Source organism: Panthera uncia, chromosome C2 (assembly GCF_023721935.1).
Source record: "Panthera uncia isolate 11264 chromosome C2, Puncia_PCG_1.0, whole genome shotgun sequence".
Taxonomy (NCBI): domain Eukaryota; kingdom Metazoa; phylum Chordata; class Mammalia; order Carnivora; family Felidae; genus Panthera; species Panthera uncia.
In genome coordinates, this window is record NC_064810.1 from 45171363 (window position 1) to 45196366 (window position 25004).

The following is a 25004-nucleotide window of genomic DNA, read 5'->3' on the forward strand; positions in this document are numbered from 1 at the left end:
AACACTGGTTATTTTTTCTACTGTGGTGTCATTTGTAATGTTTCATTCCACCTTGACTTTGATAGTCCTACTTGTAATCCCAAAAAGAACAGGAAAAGAAAAATCCTTCCAATCATTTTAGAATTTGTGCCTCTGAAATATTAAAACATATTCTCAGTTAATTGGATGGTAATTGTTTTATTTGGCCTATAAAATGACGGCCTTTGGATCCTTCCCAAACCTGTAAATAAGCTGGTGGTGTCTTTGTTTCTTCACTCCTCTTCAAAGGGGGGGGGCTTTTATTTTTTTATCTTGGGTGCGACACCAGGTAGAGTTTCTACGTGTGACTGAGCTAAGAATGACAGCGTTCTAACTGAGGAGGTACTACACAGATATTTGGTGACTGAATGAATGATTATATTCACATATGAGAGTTTATTGGGGATAATTAAAAAGTGTTAATTAGAAATTAAGAGTGGTTTTGAGTAATATAAAATCAAAAGACTTGATTAGGTATCTGGGGTGATTTATATGAATATATAATCAAATAACAATGATAATGGACAGTAAAAACAGTAATGCAATATTAATTTACTGTCTTCTTATTTAACCTATTAATGCCTTAAAGGAACTGAATGATGTATATCATTAATATCAAAGACAGAGTCCATTTTTCATTCAATAGAAAAGATACACAAGATTTTCTGAAAAAGAGTAATAATAACACTTTTGAAACTGAACTGCTGCTGTTTTTAGAGACTTTCATATAAAATGTATGTTTTTATTCTCAGTTCTGAAAAACAATTCACTGTTAATATATTCAATTCTAAATATGTATGTACTTAAAAGCCTTTTTAAAAAATCTTTCTCAAAATTATTTATTATATACTTAATGCCCTTAAGTGTGTTTGTAAAAAAGAGAAACACTGTCCCTTCATATTTGTTGAGAAAGTGCCATCTGAAATAGGGAACAGACATTACCATTCGATACCAGTTTTCATGACCTTTGATTGTTTTTTTTTTCCTTTACCTATTCTCTCATGGTAGTAATCAGCCTGAGTGGATATGATGGAGACAAACAAGGCACAGGTGACGCAGTTTGTTCTCACAGGACTGACAGATCGTCCAGGGATGCAGTCCCCCCTGTTCCTGGCGTTCTTGGTCATCTATCTCACCACCATGGTGGGCAACCTCGGACTGATTTTCCTCACCTGGAAGGACCCCCATCTTCACACCCCCATGTACTTATTCCTTGCTAGTTTGGCCCTTGCAGATGCCTGTTCCTCATCCTCTGTGACTCCAAAGATGTTAATGAATTTTTTATCTAACAATCACATGATATCCCTGGTCAAATGCATCACCCAATTTTATATTTTTGCTTCCAGTGCCACCACAGAGTGTTTCCTCTTGGTAGTGATGGCCTATGACCGCTACGCAGCCATATGCAACCCCTTGCTTTATCCAGTGGTGATGTCCAACCGACTCTGTACCTGGTTGATAAGTGTGTCATATGCGATTGGTTTTCTGCATCCCGTCATTCATGTGGGATTATTATTTAGATTAACCTTCTCCAGGTCCAATATAATACCTCATTTCTACTGTGAAATTTTGTCACTATATACAATTTCTTGCACTGACCCATCTCTTAATGCGTTGGTGATTTTTATTTTTGCTGCTTGTATACAAGCTTTTACTTTTACGACCATCATGGTGTCTTATACCCGTGTCCTCTTTGCCATCCTGAAAAAGAAGTCTGAGAAGGGCAGGAGCAAAGCCTTCTCCACGTGCAGCGCCCACCTGCTCTCTGTCTCTTTGTTCTATGGCACTCTCTTCTTCATGTATGTGCGTCCTGGGTCTGGGCCAGATCAATATCAGGACAAAATGTATTCATTGTTCTACACGGTTATAATCCCTCTGCTAAACCCCTTTATTTATAGCCTAAGAAACAAGGAAGTTTTAGGTGCACTGAGAAAAGTGATAAAGAAATAAATATTTTTTGGGGGGAAAGCTTTCATTATTCCTTATGTTTTCCTCTGTTTAAATAAAGCATAATGCGGGTTTGCACATAGTGGGGATTTAATCTATAATCGTTAAATGAATGAATAAAAAATTTAGAGTAGATAGACTTGTCTTCATCATAAGTTGTTGTGATCATCAAAATAATTAATGAGCATGGTAAAGACAGGCTCCATTTACTTTGTGTTATTGTTGTTTTTAATCCATCTTCAAAGACAAAAGTGAAACAGAAATCTCCAAATTACTATATCTTTGTAACGTGAAGAGCTTTGTGTTTCCAGATACTCACACTTCAAAACTCCTTTGAGTTTATAGTTTTTACAGGAAGACTCATCCTGTATAAGCCCTCTTTTTAAAAAAGACTCATGCCTTTTTAAATAATTCTTGAATGGGTACTTTTTCAAAACCTTGTCTTTAGTAGTTATTTATAATTACCCAAACAATATGAAAACCAAAGTAATATTGTTAGACTGAATATGACAATATATAACGTATTGAGGCATTTAAAATGAACATCTCTACAAGGTTTAAAAGTAATTTTGCAAATTATATTTGTATTGCAACCATTGAAAAGTTAAAAAATTTAACAATCATATATTTAAGAGAAAGTAATTTTCCTGCAATGTAATGAAAAGTCCTAAATTCTTTAAAATGTCCACCTTTTAATTTATCAAGCACTCTCAATAAGCATCTTGCATCTGACACACATATGCCAATTGAATTTTTTTTCTCCGGTAATTGACAACTACCTGGAATAGCAGATGTGCTTGATCAAGTCATAATTATGCAACTTAAGTGACTTTTTCTTTATAAAAACTATGTATGTGTTCTGTCTGACCCTGTTACCATTTTTGAGTTCCTGAGGTAATTACATATGGCTCTGTGAATATTTTAGTCAAAAATAAAGGAAAAGGTAGGTAGTTTGACCTACATTACGTTATTGATAGAGCCGATTTTCATAACCCTTAGATGTCTCTTACAGGGCATACAAGGGCAAAGGAGCATATAAACCATGAATAGTGACCCTAGTGCATTCTGGGGGGTAAAGAAAAAGAGTAAAGTATTGCTATATACATGGCACATTTCTCAGATCCTAGCCTATTATTTTGATTTGAGGATATAAACAATTTGTTGAGTCATCGAACAAAAAAGCACGTGGTGTGGCCAAGTGGCTCCAGCACAGTGTGTTTGGGGCTCAGTTTTCCCAGACTCTGCTCCTCTCATTGCATCTGAGCTCTGCCTTCTGCTGTGTGGGCTCATTCGAAGCAGGTTGCTCCCTGTGGCTGCAGAATCTCTGTAGGAGTTCTTGCCTCCACTTCTCCACACTCAAGGCCAGCGGCAAAACTCTCTCTTTTTTTCTATGTGCCACACAGACTATTTTAAGTATTGGCTGTGTACAATTGCTATCTGGCAATATATAGATGTTCTCTGCCTCCTTTATACCTCTATTATTTCAAGGCAGCGTGGTGCCTGAGTCCACGCTTTTAACCACTACCCTACGCTGCTTCTATACGACTACAATGTCTTACATGAGACCTAACACTAGTGGCTGAAGAGGCACACAGAAGGAGATGGTACTAGCCAAATCACTGACTGCTTCTTCCGCTCCACAGTGTGCCCTGTGGATAAGAGGAAGGAAGTAAGCCTTCTGATGTGCTTCCTGGATTCTTCTTTTACTGTAAAGCTCAGGTCACCATGCTAGGTTTTCCCCAGGAGATTGTGAGTTCTTTTGGAGAAACTTTTATGTTTTATGGTTTTATATTTTATGTGAAAGACGGTTTGGAATCCAACTAATACTACATAATCCATAAGAATGACCACATCTCAGATGCTTCATAGTTCAGCTTATAGCATATTGTAAAACTGAGTTCTTTGTTACATCACACTCTGTCGATAACAACTAACAGAATTAAAGACTTAATGTCACCAATAAAGTCTTGCCCATCTGCCTCCTCACCCAGATGGTATAGGCCAGTGGTCCTCACTTGGTTATCACCTCAAACCAAACAGACTAGAATTTTTAAGATGGGGTTCCAGGCTTCTCATAGTTTTATAAACCTGTCTAAGTGATTCTAATATGCAGTCAGTGTTGACAGTCACTAGAGATAATTATCACGTGAAACTTGGCAACCTTCCGATGAAGATTAGATGATAATTGAGTATAGAAACATCACTGTATGACTATTACAATGACTGTTTGCCAAAGTGGCCACTTTATGAGAGTTTATCCAATTTTTTATCAAGTTTTTATCTTTATTTCTCCCCATTTCTTATGGCACCAAGGGAATAATGATAGACGACACGTATATTACATACTATGCTTTTTTATTTAAGGGAGTGGTTCTCAGTCCTTGTTGGAGTCACCTAAGGTCCTTAAAAATTAAGATTCTCTGACCCAGTCTCAAGCCAGTGAAGTCAGCTTCTCTGGAGACGTGACCCAGCTATTAGTATATCTTTATCACTCCAGGGGATGCCAATGTACAGCCCAGGTTGAAAACTACTGGTTTAAGGGAAAAGTAAAATCTTCATATGGTCTTGATTCTTTAGTTGGATTTGGAAGTCTGACACAATTATCCATATTCTACTGAATATGGACCTGCAGTTTGCTGTCTGAAAACAAGTTCATACATAAACAAGTAGTAGATAACACTAATTTCTTTCAAATTCCTACCAGATAATGAGTTTGGAGAGATGGACTATGCATATCCAGACAGTTCACCAAAAGTTAGCTGCAATTCTTTCCTAACAAATATTTCTCTTGCATTAATAGAGACCCATATTTCAGTAGATATTTTACATATGTTGGACAGTTCTCCATTCTTGTCCATATGGTAATATGGTATGATCAATCCACTGAATGTCAGCTAGGCTCTTACAAAGTGTCTACAAGGTAAATACTTTATAGAATTGGAGTCTATAGCCTCTATATAACATCTAAAACTGGTTTAGTTAAGCAGAAGAGGGGCCAATGTCATGGAGATTTTTCACTTGAGGTTTTCATTTTTAAGCTTTTGTGTGCATGAACCCACAGGTATTGTATTCAGCAGATCATTGGCTGGTTTGAGGTTCTGTACTATTCACAGGTATCCCAGGCAATTCTGAGGCAGGTGGGCCTGGACTACATTCTGAAACACAAAGCTCTAACACTCATCATGATCATATTAGATTGTGATTTTGATTCCTACTTAATAGGAAAGTCTACCTGCTATTGTCTGAATGTTTGTGTCCTCCCCAAATTCATACTTTAAAATCTCATTCCCCAAAGATGATGGTGTTAAAAGCTAAGGCCTTTGGAAGTTGCTTAAGTCAGGCGGTGGAGCCTTCATGAATGGGATTAGTGTCTTATAAGAAAAGGTTTCAGAGAGATCCCCAACCTTTTCCTCCATGTGAGGACATATTGAAAAGACCCTGGCTATGAATCAGGACGAAGACTTTCATCAGAATGCAACAATACTGGCAATACCTTGCCAGTACCTTGATTTTGGACTTCCAGACTCCAGAACTGTGAGAAATAAATTTCTGTGTTTATAAGCTACCCAGTCTGTGGTATGTTTTTATGGCAGCCTGAATGGACTAAGGTACTACCTCCTATTTAAATATTACTTCAAGACTTTTAGAGTATATTCATCTGAATTATCCTAACTGATCCTTTCAGTCACTCTGGAAAAATAGAAGGGAGGTGGTATTTCTTCCATTTACATGTGAGGCAGCCTGGAGTAATGGAAAAGCACAGTGTGTCAAATCAGATCTGGTATTTTATTCCTGAGTCTTAGATGAAGCTAAAAGTGACCACAATAGCCTCCATGAAATCTTGTAGGTCATAGACAGAAGAAAACAATGAGTGTCTGAGGATATTTAAATGGGCAGTGCCTTAATTTCTTCATTTGTATAATAGAGATTATAATATGCATTTATGTCCCTATTCAGCTGATTGGGTGAGACAATATATGGGATGGTACATTACACAGCATAAATCACTATACAAATACAGGTTTTGTCTTTATGAGGAAGTTAAGATCCAACTTTTCTAAAGTGATATAATCAGTAAAGGGCTATGCTAAGACAAGAACCACTGTCACAAACTGTCACAGGTTGCTGGTATGGCCACTCCAGAATTCTTTTCATTATATAAGAAGGTAATGTAAGAAATGGCAGGTGCTCCAATATGGTTGAGATAGTTTATATGAATATGTCTTTGTTGAACGTAAGATACAAAAAAATATATTCTTATGATAATGATTATTACATATTTATTAAACACATAAATCCAAAAAATTAGTCTTAGGAGACCCTAGGAGACCTACAAAGTGTGAGAAACAGAAACCATTGGACAAGCCAGAATTTGGAGTAATTTACATTTATGTTGAGGCATCTTTTTCCTTTCAAGGAAAACCTCTGACCAGGGTCTACCATAACAGACACTTAAATATATTTTTGGAATGAATGACTAAGCTATTCAAAGTAAGCCTTTTAAAATCACCAGCAATTTGCCTTCAAGAAGGAAGGTAGGGCTGTGAACTTCTGGCAAGGTCAAATAAGTCTAAACAACGTTTAGATATTTGCTTAAATTTTTCTTTAAGATTTTATTTTTAAGTAATCTTTACACCCAATGTGGGGCTCAATCTCACAACCCCAAGATTAAGAGTCACATGCTCCACCGACTGAGCCAGCCAGGGGCCCCTAAATTTTTTTATAATAAATTTCAGAACATTTCATCTTAATTTCCTCTTTTTTTTTTGTAGTTGTGTCAAAGTATTCCAGCCAAAAATGTAGAACAAATGACAGAACTAAAAATTATTATTTAAAAATCCCTAATAATATAATTGGTTCTGGCAAGAATCATCAAAGGATGCTAAGACCTTAGCTAAAAAAATGAATGGGGACCTGGATAGTTTTACAAGGTGCAAAAGTATCATATCTTTAGTTATTTGCCAGATGTAAGGGAAAATACATAACTTTACAGTAAGGAGATCTGCCTGTTAACCCCTTAACCCAGGGATTACTCCAAACTCCACCAACAGTGACACAAACAGGCTTACGGTACTTCCTGATGTTACGCAATGTGAAATTCATAGCATCATTTATGAAGAATTTTGGTCAAAATGTTTAATCAAGCCTTTAGATATAAATTCTACTGGGAATAGAAAAATATAAAGAGTAGGAGAATAAGTCAAACAAGGCAGCTAGACAAATCCAGAATGAAGAAATTCCACAAGACTATTGAACAATTGGCCCACTCTCTCCACGTCATTTCATAAAGGGGAAAAACAAATAAGAAAACCATGATGATTAACAACAACAACAACAAAGAAGTAAATAAAGGGGGAAAGAAATGATACTTTTGGATTAAAAGAGTCTCGATGAATACAACAAACGCAATGTTACAAAAATAATTTGGTAACAACTGGAGAAATTTGAGCATAGACTGCTTATTTGATGGTATTTGAAGTATAGTTTCATTTTATCTAGTATCAAAATGGAATTGTGGTTAGGGAAAAAATGTCCTTTGTTAATGATGCAGTGTGGAATGTTTAGTTATGAAATGTCATGATATCTGTAATTTTCATTAAAATAAATGTTTCCCTTTAAAATGTGTTGTACCTATAGGTTTTTTTCTTCTAGAAGATGTATCTCATTTGCTCAACATAAATCACTACTTACTGGTCTCTGTGCCAACCTGCAGATGAGCTAAGTATAAAAGTATTTTATGTACAAAGTTAAACTACCATTGTTACAAACTGGCAGCATGACAACATATACCACAATTTGCTCACTCCCAAACCATTCTCTAACAAAAGAGCTTAGCTGCTTTACTTATGCATAACTAAAATAACTAACATACACAGTTACCTACTGTTTAACGAGCCCTTCCTATCTGTCAAATACAGTGCTAATGGCTTGACATTAACTCTCTCATCTGATTCTTTCAACAACCTGGTAAGTGCACATTTTGACTTCATTTTGCAAATGAGATCTCAAAGCTTAGAGAGTTTAAGTTATTGATGAAAGACATAGAGACAAAGCCAGATCTGAAACCAAAGTCTGTGCTTTCAAGCAACTTTTCTACTCTTCCTCCCCATATCTAGAAGTGGATATTTAAATTTAAGTGAATTTGTATCCATAGTGAACCTTGATGACATCAAGAATAATTTCAGTTATTACAGCTAACTTTATGATATATTGCAAACTCGGTATGGGACATGTCCCTTCTTTATCCTTTTTGAAAAAAAATTTTACAATAATCTATTTGTTATTCTAGATGAATTAAACATTTCTAGTTAAACTATTTCCTTATTACTTTGTTTAATATTTCATCCAATTTATAAATTAATTTGGAAAAATTAATGCCTTTACTAGATCAAATCTTTCTGCTTAGATAAAATTATGACTTTTCACACATTAAACAGATTTTTATGCCCTTCAGTAGTTTTGCATTTATACCAAATACATATAGATCAGGCATATTTCTTGCCAAGTTTAATCACATATGTATGTATACACACACACACACACATATATGCGCATCTGTATATCTATATATAGATACATAGATTTTTTTCAAGAAATATATTGGGAATTTTTTTAGATTTTTGACAATTTGAAAAAACTCTCAGATGAACTTCATAGTCTGGAAATATTGAAAAATTAAGAAAAAGGTATGTCATGAATGCATAACATATGTGATACTAGTCTATTTTATCATACTACCATAAAACATACAAAAATCTATATAAAAAGTTAAAGTTTATCAAAACCAACACACACACACACACACACACACACACACACACACACGTAGAGTCTGCACATGGCTATACTGGCAGTTGAGAGAAAGCAGCATTAAGTCACAACTACATAAAATTAACTGTGGTAATACTGTACCACTGTAATAATTTCATAGTCGCCTTCGGCTGCTGTTGCAATGAGCTCATGTTGAGTACCTGCTTACACAACTTTTGAGGCTAATCACCTCTACGTAAGAAATTGGTTTTTCTAGCAAATTGCATATTGCAGTATAAAGTGATCCTGTAGTTCTCACGTTTTTCTCATCATATTTAGTGCAATACCATAAACCTTGAATAAAACTATGGGACACATATGAAGTGCCATTAGTGGTTCTGTTAGTGTTCCCAAAAGTCAGAGAAGAATCATGACGTTACAAGAAAAAGTTGAATTGTTTAATATGTGTGGTAGATTGAGGTCTGCAGCTGTGGTTGCCTGCCATGTAAAGATAAATGGATACAGTATAAAGGACCACTATGAAAAAAAAAAAAAAAAAGAAAGGAAATTCTTGAAGCAATCACTGCAACTACGCTAGCAGACTCACAGGTACAAAAACCTTGCATTTTTTGCAAAATACCTTTTAATCTCATATTAAAAATGTAGGTTTTATGTGGGTGCGGAATTGCTATAAGAAAGGCATAGCTATAGGCTCTAACACGATTCAAGAGAAAGTGAAGTCATATGATAACTTAAAGCAAAAGGAAGGTGAAAGATCTAAAGTTGGAGAATTTAATGCCAGCAAAAGATGGTTTGATTATTTTAGAAGGACGTTTGGCTTAAAAAAACATCAAGATAACAGGAGAAGCAGCTCTGTCAACTAAAAGACAGCAGAAGAGTTCCGGGATGCCATTCAAAAAATCATTGAGGAGAAAAGATGACTACCTGAATAGGTTTTGAATGCAGATGAAAGGGTCCTATTCTGGAAAAAAAAATGCTATAAAGGACATTTATTAGTAAGGAAGAAAAGTGAGCACCAGGATTTAAGGCAGGGAGAGATGGGCCAAATCTACTGTTTTGTGCAAATGCCGTTGGGTTTATGATCAGGACAGTCCTTATCTATGAAGCTGATGACCCCTAAGCCTTGAAGGGAAAAGAGCAATCCCAGCTTCCAGCCTTTTGGTTGTACAAGAAAGCCCAGACAATAAGAACAGTTTTTCTGAATTGGTTCCATCCTCGCTTTGTTCCTGAATGCAGGAAGTACCTTGCCAGTAAGGGATTGCCTTTTGAAGTTCTTTTGATGTTGGACATTGCCCCCAGCCAACCAGAACCCCGAGTTCAACACCAAAGATATAATAGTGGTCTACTTGTCCCCAAACACAATGTTTCTAGTTTAGCCTCTAGATCAGCGGTTCATAAGAACCTTTAATGCTCATTATACACAGTAATATATGGAAGGGACTGTCAATAGTTTGGAAGAGAACTGCAATAGAGAGAATATCATAAAAGTGTGGAAGGATTATACCACTGAAGATGCCATCATTGTTACAGAAAAATCATGAAAGCCACCAAGCCCAAAACAATAAATTCTTGCTGGGAAAACTGTGTTCAGATGTTGTACACAATACGATTTATGACAGAGTCAATCAAGGAAATCATTAAAGAGGTTGCGGATGTGGCAAAAAAGGTGGGGCGTGAAGGTTCTCAAGATACGGATCTTGAAGAAATTCATGAACTAATACACACCACACCAGAAGAATTAACAGAGGATGACATGATGGAAATGAATGCTTCTGAGCCAGTGCTAGACGATAAGGAAGAAGACGGCAGAAGCAATGCCAGAAACAAATCAACACTAGACAATCTGGCAGAAGGTGCTGATTGATTATTCAAGACTGTTTTTGAGTTTGATGACATGGACCCTTCTATGATATGAGAACTGAAAATAAAGCAAATGGAGGAAGAAGGATTGGTACTGGGTTAGAAACATTTTGAGAGGAATGAAAAAGCAAAAAAGTCAGAGAGAAATGACAATGTATTTTGGTAAAGTTACACTGAGTGGGCCTGCTTCTCCCACAACCTTTTCCACCTCCTTCACCTCTTCTGCCTCTGCTACCTTTGGGCCAAGACCAACTCCTCCTTTTCTTTCTCCTCCTGAGTCTCCTCAGTGTGAAGACAAGGATGAATACCTATATGATGATTTATATCTACTTCATGAAGCAAATAATCATCATGCCATACAGTTAAAACAAAACCTATTTTATGTGTGTGTCTTCATGTGAGAAATTTAGTAACCACACAGCACGAACTGTATGAGATATTTTTGTATCAACTTCATCATCAGCAACATCGCCTATGTATTCATCCTGTAGATGAATACAAGTGCAAGTCTTGTATGGGAGCAAATAGCCTAACCTTACACAGGTGTAAAGTGAGTGATATGTAATACAAAATTAATAAGGTGTTAGTTTTATAACTTTGCTTTCAAAGAATTACATCATCATACAGTATGCCTCTCTCTCTTTCGTTATTGGTAAAAACTGTTGATAAGAAGTTCCTATTATCACAGGTGTTTTTTTTAAATGTAACAATGTTTCCAATACTGTATTATGAATATAGCTGTAATACGGTATGCCATAAAGAACTTATAACAATTAATTCATTTAATGTATGGTCTGGGCCACCATCAGGCAATCATATTAATTATAGTAGACTATCATAAAGCAATCATATTGCTGCTTCTTTGTAACAGTGCATGAACTGTATTCCTGTAAATAAATATGAATTTCTTTTTCACAGCTTTTCATTTTTGATATCTAGTGTTAGTAACACATATAACGTCTACAGTGTTTTGTATCCTAAGACAATATTGATGTAGGTACTGAGAATTCATCTTTCAGAGGATGTAAACTTACGATACTGATACAGTACAGTACTGTAAATGTATTTTCTCTTATAATTTTATCAATAATATTTTCTTTTCTCTAGCTTACTTTGTTGTGAGAATATAGTACATAATACATTTAATATACAAAATATGTGTTGATTAAGAATTTATTTTATTGGTAAGGCTTATAGTCAACAGCAGGCTATTACAGTAGTTACATTTTTGAGGAGTCAAGTTATACACAGATTTTCACCCACACAGCTGATTGGTGCCCCTAACTCTCATGTTGTTCAAGAGTCAACTGTAATGATATAGAAGACTATATATGGTATACATTAAGTTAAAAATAGCTTATGAAAACTTATGTATAGCAGAGCCATTATTTTGTTTTAAAATGTTCATAAAAATTATGCATCTATAAATTATGTATTTATAAGTATACATAAACATTAACTACATGCATGGGTAGATAATAGGAGAAATATACACCAAAAAGTTAACTGTATTTATCAGTTGTTACTGAGATTACAACAATTTTGTTTCTTTGTGCTTTTCTATGTTTTCAATTTTTTTTCTGCAATTAACTTGCTTTCATTTTCAGAAGAAACAAGCTATAAAAATAATACAAATAAGCATGTTAAAAGTGATTTGTTGATTAGTCTATAATTCCCAATAGATTGAGTTCATTCCACAGGGAATCTTTTGGTGGCATTGAGGGAGTTTCCACATTCTCTTCACAAACAGGTTTGAAGATGGGAAGAAATAAATATCTTTTCTTCCAAACTGCATTTTTCAAAGAAAAATAACATGAGACAAACAGTTGTGTTTGACATTTTTGTTCTTGTATCTTAAGAGTTCTTCATGAAAATTTATATCTTATGACATCTCTGCATCTTCTTATAAGAAGTGGGTGAGAATACAGTGCTTTATTTTATTGTCATTATTCTTTCCATGAAAAGTGATAGAACATATCATTTTAGTAACAAGCGTTTCTCATGAGCTGTCAAAATATCTTCAAATTTTTTTGAGATGATTTATCTATCAAATGGAACAGAAAAGAATCCTGACTGAATAGCTAAATAAAAATGTTGTTCATCTCCTTCAACCCCTTGTGGATACAAGGCTATGTATCTATAGAATGAAGATTTGAACCCATGCTATAATATAGTCTGTGTGCTTCACCACTATGCTATGCCACCTACTAAGTAGCTAAGATGAATTATAGTCTCATAGGCTGTGGGCAGAAATACACCTCAGAAATTCCAATGCTGTACAAAAGAGAATCTTAAAACGAAGGTCATACAGTGGCTTAGGCTTATCACTTAGTAATTTAGAAGTAGAATTGAGACTCAAGCTTTTAAAATTTTGTTACATTTCTGTTAACATTTATTTTGCCAGGATAATGAATTATAGAATCAATCTGTTTTATAATTTGTGTCTTTGAAAGTAAAATTCATTCTGACCTTTATATTATTATGGGAACTTCACAGAATCAGTTAAAAGTTAGAAATTATAGTTAAGGGGCTTTTCAAGTTTTTTAAAGACCTTTAAAGGGAGGTTATGCCTTCCCCTTCAGTGTGGTTCTTGTTGAGATATTAGTTTTCTAGAAATATGCAGAAAAGAGTTCACCACATCTGCTGAGAACCACACCTCACTGTTGTGTTCTTGGAGGGGTATAAAATAAGGATAATCTTGTACTTGCAGTGGTTTGACAGCAGTGCGCTTACTCGACGATTACTGTCAATGTGACCAGCCTCTCTGTTGGTGTTTCTCCATGTCTAAAATAAATCCCAAATTTTCTCTTTTCCTATTTCCAGTGAAAATGAAGAACTGCTTTCCTCAAAATAGCCTCTCTTTTAAAGTGGAAAAACTCCAGGTGTCTTTTTATAGAAAACACCCCAATTCTTCTATATATTTTTACAGTTCAAAGATTATTTTCATTAGAGCTGAATTTTTCGCAAATATTGTTATTCTTCCTTTTGAATTACAGAGTGAAAGCTTTGAGATGTTTCAGCCTAGCACACACTTAGGGAGGGAATCTTCAGCTACGTCTATACAGAATTGATGTCTACGTTACAGAAGTATACATATGTGTTGGAATGACAACCACTTGGGTAGTCTTGTCATAAAACCCTGGGGGCTGCAAATCCAAGATTGGTAAATATTGTCTTGAATGGTTGTATACTTCATTAGCTGTTTATTAAAGGGTCGATCTTTTAGATGCTAAGAGAGGGTGTTGAATACATAAAACATATTTTATGTTCAGACTTGTGCATAATTTATCATTCATGAAAGGCACTGTGATGGTGAGGACTGAAGCTTTTTCTTTGGGGTCTCCACAAGATCCAGCCTTCTCACTTCTTTCCAGGCTTATGGAACTCGTGGATACATTTTATTTTGGGGCTCTTATCTGCCTTGACTGCTGTCTTTATGTTAGTCATTACCTATTACTGTGGTTCATCTTTTCTCATTTGATTCGCCTTTTAAACAAAATTTATAATTTTTACTATTTAAATTGAATCCACCTTTTCAAAAACACTGGTTATTTTTCCTACTTTGGGACCATTTGTAATGTTTCATTCCACCCTGACTTTGATAGTCCCATTTGTAATCCCCAAAAGTACAGGAAAAGAAAAATCCTTCCAATCATTTTATAATTATGAGCCTCTGAAATATTAAAAACATTCTTGGTTAACCACATAATTGTCTACATTGGCATGTTGAATGGGAGCTCTTGGATCTGTTCCAAATGTGCAAATAAGCTGGCTAGTGTTTTTGTTTCTTCTCTAGTCTTGAAAGAGTGATTATTTTAGCATCTTGAGTGCAGCACCAGAATTAGAAGATCTATGTGTGACTGAGCTAAGAATGATAGTGCTGTAATGTAGAAGGCACTAAATACATATTTATTGACTGAACGCATATGTTCACATCGGACAATTTATTGGGAAAATTAAAGATTCCATTAGAAATTTGGAGTGGCTTGGAAGAATGTATAATAAAAAGGCTCTGTTAGGAATTTGAGGAGATTTTGATGAATATACAATCAAATAACATAATAGTAATGGACATAGAACAGGTGAAATGGGATTGTAACTTACTGTCTTATTAGTCTATACAGTAATATCTTGGAAAGAATGATATATATCACCAATACCAAAGATAGAGTCCAGTTTTCATTCAATAAAAAAGACATGAAGGAGTTCCTGAGAAAAGGTGAAAGTACATCTGAACCTGAACGAGTGTCTCTATCATCCTTCAAGTAATACTATACATATTTTAAAAGCCTTTTTATCAAGCCTTTACTTCTTGAAATTATCTATATTTATTATCATTAGTATGTTTTAAACAAGAGAAGCTCTAAGCTTTACTATTTGTTGAGTAAGGGCCATCTGAAATAGAGGAATATGACTTTGTCATATAATACCAGTTTTCACGATCTTTGTTCATTTTTTCCTTTATCTATTCTGTTATTGCAGGAAACAGCCTGAGTGGATATGATGGAGGCAAACAAGACACAGGTGACACAGTTTGTTCTCACAGGACTGACAGATCGTCCAGGGATGCAGGTTCCCCTGTTCCTGGCGTTCTTGGTCATCTATCTCACCACCATGGTGGGCAACCTCGGACTGATTTTCCTCATCTGGAAGGACCCTCATCTTCACACTCCCATGTACTTATTCCTTGGCAGTTTGGCCTTTGCAGATGCTTGTTCCTCATCCTCTGTGACTCCCAGGATGTTTGTCAGCATCTTAGACAAAAGTCAAATGATATCTCTCTTTGAGTGCATGGCCCAGTATTATTTTTTTGGTTCCAGTGCCACCACAGAGTGTTTCCTCTTGGTAGTGATGGCCTATGACCGCTACGCAGCCATATGCAACCCCTTGCTTTATCCAGTGGTGATGTCCAACCGACTCTGTACCTGGTTGATAAGTGTGTCATATGTGATTGGTTTTCTGCATCCCGTCATTCATGTGGGATTATTGTTTAGATTAACCTTCTGCAGGTCCAATATAATACCTCATTTCTACTGTGAAATTTTGTCACTATATACAATTTCTTGCACTGACCCATCTCTTAATGCGTTGGTGATTTTTATTTTTGCTGCTTGTATACAAGCTTTTACTTTTACGACCATCATGGTGTCTTATACCCGTGTCCTCTTTGCCATCCTGAAAAAGAAGTCTGAGAAGGGCAGGAGCAAAGCCTTCTCCACGTGCAGCGCCCACCTGCTCTCTCTTTGTTCTATGGCACTCTCTTCTTCATGTATGTGCGTCCTGGGTCTGGGCCAGATCAATATCAGGATAAAATGTATTCATTGTTCTACACGGTTATAATCCCTCTGCTAAACCCCTTTATTTATAGCCTAAGAAACAAGGAAGTTTTAGGTGCACTGAGAAAAGTGATAAAGAAATATTTGAGGAAAGCTTTCATTATTCCTTAAATCTCATTCTGTTTAAATAAAGCAAAATGTGTCCCTGGGTTTTGCATGTAGTGGGGACTTAATCTATAATCATTAAATGGATGAATAAAAAATTTAGAGTAGACTTTTCTTCATCATAAGTTGTTGTGATCATCAAAATAATTAATGAGCATGGTAAAGACAGGCTCCATTTACTTTGTGTTGTTGTTGTTTTTAATCCATCCTCAAAGATAAAAATAAAACAGAAATCTCCAAATTACTATGTCTTTGTAATTTGAATGAGCTTTTGTGCTTCCAGATACACACATTTTAAAACTTTTTGAACTTATATTCTTTTACAGGAAGATTTAGCATATGTAAATCCTCTTTAAATACTGCTCAAGCCCTCCTAGATAATTCTTGACTAAGTAATTTTCAAGATTTTATAGATATAAATATCTTTGATAGATGTTTATAACTATGCAAATGCTATGTGCACCAACGTAATACTGTTAGACTAAATATGACACTAATTCTTCTTGAGGCATTTAATGTAATATATCTGGGATGTTTACAATGTTGAATATTAACTTGCATTTGCATGGAATTCAATGAAAGATATGAAAATCAAGCAATTAATTACTTAAAATAATCTCTTTTCCTGCAATATAGTGAATAACTCTGAGTTCTTTAAAAATTTCTTTTTAATTTATTGAGTAATCTCACTGAGAACCTTGTTTCCAGAACAGATATACCAGTTGAATACTTTTTTCTCCTGTAATTGACAACTACCTGAGGTAGCAAGTGTGCTTGATCTTTTCCTTACAAATGTTACCTGTGTTTTCCATCTGGCCCTGCAGCCTCTTTGGTCTCCTGACTTTATTACGTATGGCCTTGCGAATACCCTAGTGAAAAGCAAGAAAAGATAGCCCCATATACATGACACATCCCTCTAACACCTGGTCTATTATTTCGATTTGAGGATAGAAACAATTTGTTGAGTCATTGAACAACAAAATCCGAGGTGGGGCCCACTGGCTTCACTACCGTGTGTTTGGGGTTTGGGGCTCCGTTTCCTCCGACCTACTCCTCTCACTGCACCTAAGCTCTGTCTTCTGCTCTATGGGCTCATTGGAACCACATTTCTCTCTATGGGTGCCAAGCATCTGTTAAGTTTCTGTCTCCACCTCTCCACAGTCAAGGCCAGTGGCGAAACTTTTTTTCTTTTTAAGTATTGGCTGTGTATCATGGTTATCTGTCAATGTATAGATGTTCTCTCTCATCTTTATTTTTTCTAACAGAGTTGTCACTAAGGTGGGGTGTAACCCAGCAGCAGATTGGTACATTCTTCTGTGGTTTTGTCAGCACGGGATGATACATAGCAGGACTGCTATCTTCACAGGCCCCCTGGTGAAACAGCCATAGCGAGTTCCATGGTCCATGGGGATAATTTTTTTTGCAAATGTTAAGCTATGCAATTTAAATATCCCATTTTATTGTGTTTGTTTTCATGGTGTTTAAAGTTGGAAAAAGCTAGTACTTGACTTTTTAGAGATTCTTTAAGAGGAGACTTTCTAAATTTATTTACTTCCTTTTCACCAGAGATATTCCAGGTTTGGTGAATTCACCTCTTCTTGTTTTTCTTATTTTTTTGTTTTTTTCTATGACTAGAGGGTCTTAAACTTGCTACTTTGTTACAAAGAAGACATGTCATTAAAGGGGACAAGCTCACCTCTTGTGGACCTGGGAGGTTAGGGGAAAGACAGAAGATGGCAATAGTGAAAGAAGAATCAGTCTTGCAGGTTTTAATGTCTCCCTCTGGAGAGGACTGGGATTTGGAAGGCAGGGGGCAAATTGATAGTATGAAGTAGTGTGTTTTCTATTGCTGTTTTAACAAATAACCATGAACAGTGGCTTAAAACAATACAGATTTATTACATTAGCTCTGTAACGCAGAAGTCTGACATGAATCTCATTGAATGAAAATCAAGGTGTTGGCAGGGTGAATTCCTTTTTGGAAGCTTTGGGTGAGACTTTACTTCCTCCCCTTTTCCAGTTCTAGAAGCTGCCTACATCCTTTAACTCATGGGCCCCTTCCTGCACCTTCAAAGCCAGCAGTGTTGCATCTCTCGGTGCCTGTCTTCTGTAGTCACAGTTTAGTCTTTAGACTCTGGCTCTTCTGCCTCCCTCTTCCACTTTAATGACCTTTGTGATTGCATTGGACCTCTCCAGATAATGCAGAATAATCTCCCTATTTTAAGGTCAGCTTATGGGCAAATGTAACTCTACCTGCAAGATTAATAACTCCTTTCATGCAACCTAACATATTTACAGGTTCATATCTTTGATGGCCATTATTTTGCCTACCACACAGACAGCCTTAGAAGAGAGGAACTTCTTCCTAGATTGCCAGTTAGGGCACTGGAAAAAAATTTTCTTGTTCTTCTCCTTCCTTATTTGGCTACATCAAAATGAACTTCATCCTGAAGTGTGTGAAGGCAGGAGAGCCTTGATGTTTAGCTTAGAGGCTGCTTCCCCTCACTGCATTGCATGGCCAGCACCTGGAAATTCCTGCATATCTGAAACTGGCTGGGAGACGCACTCCTGAGAAGTAATGTTAAAGAATGGACTAGGGCATGTAGATAGAGGTATAATAGACACCCTAAGAGAGTTAGGAGAGGCAGAAAGACTTTCAGGATAGTCAAGCCCTGTTCCATTCAAGAGAGACCAGATCACAAGTTCCCACAGGCCTTGACTTCGGCTGCAAAAGCTGAACAAATGAACAGTCTATAAGAGTGTGAGGATATTAGTAGGACAGAAGGTCCTAGGGACTTTCCTTCCACTCCCAACATGTCACATGCTACCTCCCCCCCCCCCCATATTTTTATAGGCCATCTCAGAGACAAAGATGAAAAAGATGTAAATTAATTTCTTTTCTGCCATGTAGTGGTGGATATTCTATACCTGTTCCGTGGATTGTTCAACAAATCATTGACTAGAATTACAGACCTCAGTCATCTCCAGGCTGAGGACATGACCTCATGATAAAAAGAATGGGAGATAGCAAGTTAACAGCCAAGCAATTAAGTCCCCTTCTTGGACTCTGAATGTTTGAGTGTCACTTTTTCATGAGAACAGCCCAATTCCAACAGTGATAACTCAGTTCACAGAGGTAGCCTGTGACATATTTGTGAAGACCAGATGTGGGAGGACATGACCAGAGTCTCTAGCCAAGTCTAAAAGAGAGCCTGAAGCTTGTCAGGCAGAAGCCAAGGCCAATGTGAGAAATCTGACGAAATTAGCAAGTGAAGGCATACTAATCGTCCAACAATCAGCTCATCCAGCAACTGTTTCCACTCAAGCCAGACAGGTGAGGCATAGATGGGGCTACAACTTGGGAGTGGGAGTGAACATGTGGGAGAGAAGAACACTCAAGAGAAATAGGGGTTGGGGTGAAATTCTACACTTTCTGACACCTTATCAGAGACAACTGCTTAATCTCCAGATATTTCTGACCCACCCTATATTTAGACATACACAAGGGTAGCCTTGCTGACCATGTAGCTGAGATCCCTGGAATAGAGACAGGTTAAATACAGGGGCGGGGACAGCTTCCTAACAGGAGGAAAGACTTTCATCCAATATCTAGGTTTACTTAGCCAAACTTTGACAGTCTGTAACACAGTCTGTAACACAGAAAATCAGATTAAGGACAGAGGTCTTCTTGCAAGTGGGTAGATCCCTCAAAAAGAGTCTTTTGAGTGGAGTAAAGTTTACTAAGAAGAGAATGTAATGGGTTGGGAAGACAGAAGGAAAATTTATTTGGGGGACATTTTGTAGAACAGCAAGCTGGTTCATTTATATTGACACTATCATGTTGATAAATACTCTGGATACATTTCCAAAGCTCATGTACTCCATAAAATGGCAGGTAAATCCTACAAAAATTGTATATTGGCAGTGTATAATTATAACACGTGGCAAAATAATATATTTTAAAAATTCTTGGTTCCTAGACAAAGAACAGCTATAGCTAGATTTGATAGAGAGACCAGATTATCAACTGGAGATCCTAGCTTTTTCTTAGAATATAGGTTATACGGGAATTGGGTTTGACTCCCTTGGGAAAATGCTGAAAGTATTGTCTATGTGGGAAGAAGGGTAAAACAGGTAAATGATAATCAGAAACTGTAGTAGAATCAGTGGAAGAAACTGTTAGGTGATCACCAAATCCATTTTCTTTTCATCCTAGACACACAGCCTCTGTCTTCAGTTGACTGTAGTAATGTGATTGAGTTTAGGTTTGCAAGTGATGTGTATCACTTACATTTCTGGCTCATAAGCACCTCACATTTGGAATCTCCTGTGCTTTCCCCTTCTAGCTTTATCCAAATGAAAACACAAACCCTGAAAGAAGTCATGTGTGGAAGACGCTTGAGTGACAAGTTGGAAAGAGTATGGGACTCTGAATCATCAAATGGAATGGAATAGTTATTCAATTAAGACCATGTGCTTCATACTTATCATAAAGGAGAACTAAACTTCTATTATGTTGATCCACTAAAATATTGGCTATTATTTGTAAGTGTAATTAGTGTTACTATAAATTATATATATATATATATATATATGTATATATATATATATATATATACGCACACACACAATGCAAAAAACAAACAAACACCTCTTCAATTGTATACAGTTAGTTATTGGGTCTACTCCCTCAGTGTAGGGACATGGATATTTAGGGTTAACAATTTTAGTTGTTAGTCAACGTAGAATGAGTTATTTATACATGTCAAGTGGGGAGAGTGTGTGTGTAATGGATGATAGTGAAATGGTGTACACATTATAAAAATCAGTCTGGTGTCAGTGTGGAAAATGGACTGGAAGCCAGTGTTAGCAGATGCAGATAGTGTAGTTATGAGGTCACTTAATAAGCCCAGGCAAGAGATGAATGCATCATGGATTTTAGGATTAACTGTACAAATAGAAATTGTTGGTTTTAATACATCTCTAGTACATAAAATCTAGAGGCCATCATCAAAAACATGGAATTGAGGGAGAGGCTAGTTTCGGGAATATGTTTACGGTGTGCACAAATACTTATTTGGTGACCCTATTCCCTGAGACAGGGAACATTGGAAGAATACCAGGTTTGGGAGTGGAATAGAGAAAGATCTTAATTTTAGATCTGGACATGTTAATTCTAATATACCTTTGGGATTTCCAAGTGGACAAGTAGGGAGTTGGATAGCAGGATCATTAAAAGACATAAGAGGAAGGAAAACAAGCTTATTCAAACTCCATTCAGTGACGTTTTATAAATATACCCCTACAGTGAACCCTTAAGACACAATGTGTGCTTTAATTGTTGTAACTAGTTGTGTATAGATAATTTGATGATTAGTTCACAAGGCCCACTAGAACAACTTTGACTTCATTCTACTGGGAATCCTTTGGAAGCATTAAGGGAATTTCAGATTTTTTTAAAGAACAGATTTGCAGATAGAAGGAAGAAATGCTATCTCCCTCCAGTTTGGAGTTTCCAAGGAAAATCAATGCATAAATAATACTGCTTCATTTCTGTACCTTTTGTGTTACTTCAAGAAAACCAGGACATTTCCAATTTCCCATGACTTACAGGAAGTAGGTGAGAGTGCAGAGATTTTCATAAACTTCCTTAATATAATGTTGTAATATGTCTGTATAATAACAAACACCTAAGTAAGAAATAAAAATCCTAGACAGGCTTTTTGCCTTTTTAAATAAGCAATGACAATCTAGACAGAAGCAAATGTCTGTCTGAACATGTATTTTTCAGTTAGAATTTTTACTCTGTAGATAACACATTTGGGGAGAAGTTTTTAAATAATAAACTTTGATTAATAGATAAATAAAAAATAGAGAAACTCAATAATAGTGACAAAAATTCAGGGTTCATTTCATCTTGTGAAGTTTTCTTAATTGAGACATAAGCTATAAGCTCAAATCTAACTTATTTGTAATTTTTTCAGAATGAGAAATTCTGGCTTAAGTTTTGTGTCTGAGTATAATAAAAATTCTTTAATTTCATGAAATCATGAGTAGTAACCTCAAAAGTCTCATGAAATCACTGGTAATAACCTCAAAAGTCTCCTTGTATTACTTATCACATACCTCTTGAGACAAAATTCACAGAGATTTCTAATTCTTGGCCAAATTACACACTGTAGGAACTAAAACTAGGAATAACTAAAACATTTGGTTATTTGAGGTTATAAAGAAAGTTGGGCCAGGTTATGCAGGGCAAAAATCTCTTAAGTTCTTAATTTTCAATTAATATTTTTCCCTGTGTTGTACATATTAGGGTTCCTTGTGAGTATATATTCAAAAGTAAAAATTCTTAAACTCATGTTTTTAGTGAAGATAGAATAATATCTCACAATCTAAAGGCTCTTTAGTCCTAGTTCTACATTAGACAAACTCAGTTTTTCTAATATATTCTCATGGTAAAAAAATTTTATGTTCCATCAGTATTGAGAAATATGACTATAGAATTATTAAAATGTTTTTTTCATACAGGAAAATAATATAATCTGTATACCTGAATGTATTTATTTTTCTTTTTATGGTAATCTAAAGGGATCTATATTCACTGGAAAACTCTTTTTTAGAGTTCTTTCAGAGACTACCAATCATGAAAAAAATCAATGTCATTACTTCATGCAGACAGCAAATGTTATATTCACAACAGTGACTAAACAATAAGTATGCAGAAATAAATTTAATAAAAAAATTACTAAAATTGCAAAAAAAGTCTAAAAAACTCTGTTGTTCTATTTGAATCCCTATCTTATACAATTACAGATAACTTTGGAATATATAAAAAAAATCATATCTACTCTCAATGGCCAGTGGTTGGCTCCCACTGACAATTTCCAAAAGAAAATGCTAATTTCCATGAAGTCTATTTCTGTACAAAAATTTAGAGATGATTAGATCTTAATTTTACAATGTAATTTTCAGTGCCAAAACATCTCCTTGAAAAAGAAAACAATAGGATATCATCATTCTAGTTTCCTTTCTCCATTAACATGCTGGAGACTATTCTTTCACTCATCTTTTTATGTATGTACATTGGTGTATATAGATATATGCAAAAATAAATCAATTACATAACTTCATGTGAAAGAGATCATAATATGTATGTTGCTGTTCTCACAGAACTCTTTTTGTGTGTTTGTTTATTTATTTTGACAAAGAGAGAGAGAGACAGAGTGGTGCAGAGAGAGAAAGTCCCAAGCAGGCTCCGCACTGTCAGCTCAGAGCCTGAGGTGGGGCTCAAACCCACCAACCATGAGATCATAATCTGAGCTGAAATTACGAGTTGCACCACCTGAATGAGCTACCCAGCCACCCCAGAACTTTTACTTTGATTTCTCTCTTTCTCTCTCTTGTGCTTCCCTCATTTCTACCTCTACTCTTATTCCAGAAAACCCAGTGTTATAAACTTCATTTCTATTATCCATATATAGTTCTTAAAACCTCTGTTAGATTGAAAAGGATTTTCATTAAGTTTACTTGTTACTTTAGGCGAATAATCAATTATCATTTTTATTATGGAAATTTCTGCATGTATATAAAAGTAGACAAAGGTAAAAATAAACAAAATTACTAATTAAATGAGAGGATCTCTTACAAATATATTAGTTACACAAAAACTACACTGCTTTTTATGATTCTTTTGTGACTGTTTCCACACTTAATTCTTTTATTTTACTGACTGGCCAGGTCATTTTCTTCTATGGCAGAAGAAAATAAGACACAGGTGACGGAGTTTGTTCTCATGGGACTTACAGATCTTCCAGGGCTGCAGGTCCCCCTGTTCCTGGTGTTCTTGGTCATCTATCTCACCACCATGGTGGGCAACCTTGGTCTGGTTGCTCTCATCTGGAAGGACACCCACCTTCACAACCCCATGTACTTATTCCTCGGCAGTTTGGCCTTTGCAGATGCCTGTACTTCATCCTCTGTAACTCCCAGGATGCTTGTAAATTTTTTATCCAAGAATCATGCGATATCTCTTTCTGACTGTCTGGCTCAGTTTTACATTTTTGGTTCCAGTGCCACCACAGAGTGCTTCCTCCTGGTAGTGATGGCCTATGACCGCTATGTAGCCATTTGTAACCCTTTGCTTTATCCAGTCATGATGTCCAATAACCTCTGTACTCAGTTCATTGGCGTTTCATATTTTATTGGTTTTCTACATTCAGCAATTCATGTGGGTTTGTTATTTAGATTAACTTTCTGCAGGTCCAATGAAATACATTGTTTCTACTGTGAAATTATACAACTTTTCAAAATTTCTTGCACTGATCCTACAGTTAATACACTTCTGGTTTTAGTCTTTTCGGCCTTTGTACAAGTCTTCACTTTTACGACCATCATGGTGTCTTATACCCGTGTCCTCTTTGCCATCCTGAAAAAGAAGTCTGAAAAGGGCAGGAGCAGAGCCTTCTCCACGTGCAGCGCCCACCTGCTCTCTGTTTCCTTGTTCTATGGCACTCTCTTCTTCATGTATGTGCGTCCTGGGTCTGGCTACACTGAAGATCATGATAAAATTTATTCTTTATTTTACACAATAATAATTCCTCTGCTAAATCCTTTTATTTACAGCTTGAGGAACAAAGAGGTTATAGGTGCCTTGAGAAGAATAATGAAGAAATAAATAGTGGCCAGACAATTTTCAAAATGTTTCTGTTTTACCTTCTGCTGATAAAAGCCCCAAGTCCTATAGATAAGTCACGACTCTGCCATTTCACCAGAAGGCTAATGGTCAGGGGACTCCATAAGCTCTGTGTGAAGCATCCCAGCTTCCGATTATGCTTTCTTGGATATGGGTCCAGTTGGGGACATTACCTATATAATTATCTTACTTAGACACATTGCGCTTTATTTTTATCTGAACATTTAGCTTTTGCAAATTAGTTGTTTTCTAGGGCCTTCCAAAATTCCAGA

General features: G+C 36.0%; 3 protein-coding genes across 3 annotated transcripts; all 3 read left to right on the forward strand.

The window, feature by feature from the left end:
- Positions 1-1044: 1044 nt before the first annotated feature.
- Positions 1045-1990, forward strand: LOC125920874 (olfactory receptor 5AC1-like). The gene has a single exon (XM_049628059.1). It carries the CDS (start codon positions 1045-1047, stop codon positions 1966-1968), a length of 924 nt encoding a protein of 307 aa, XP_049484016.1. The 3' UTR covers positions 1969-1990.
- Positions 1991-15096: 13106 nt separating this feature from the next.
- LOC125921545 (olfactory receptor 5AC1-like) lies at positions 15097-16043 on the forward strand. The gene is given in 2 exon segments (XM_049629160.1): positions 15097-15832; positions 15835-16043. Coding segments are annotated over 2 exon segments (945 nt in total).
- Positions 16044-23790: 7747 nt separating this feature from the next.
- On the forward strand, positions 23791-24714 carry LOC125920875 (olfactory receptor 5AC1-like). The gene has a single exon (XM_049628060.1). The coding sequence runs from the start codon at positions 23791-23793 to the stop codon at positions 24712-24714; it is 924 nt and encodes a 307-aa protein (XP_049484017.1).
- Positions 24715-25004: the final 290 nt, after the last annotated feature.

Excerpts from the sequence above, each read along its gene's own strand:
- LOC125920874 (XM_049628059.1), top strand. The coding sequence starts at position 1,045 with ATGATGGAGACAAACAAGGCACAGGTGACGCAGTTTGTTCTCACAGGA.
- LOC125920875 (XM_049628060.1), top strand. The coding sequence starts at position 23,791 with ATGGCAGAAGAAAATAAGACACAGGTGACGGAGTTTGTTCTCATGGGA.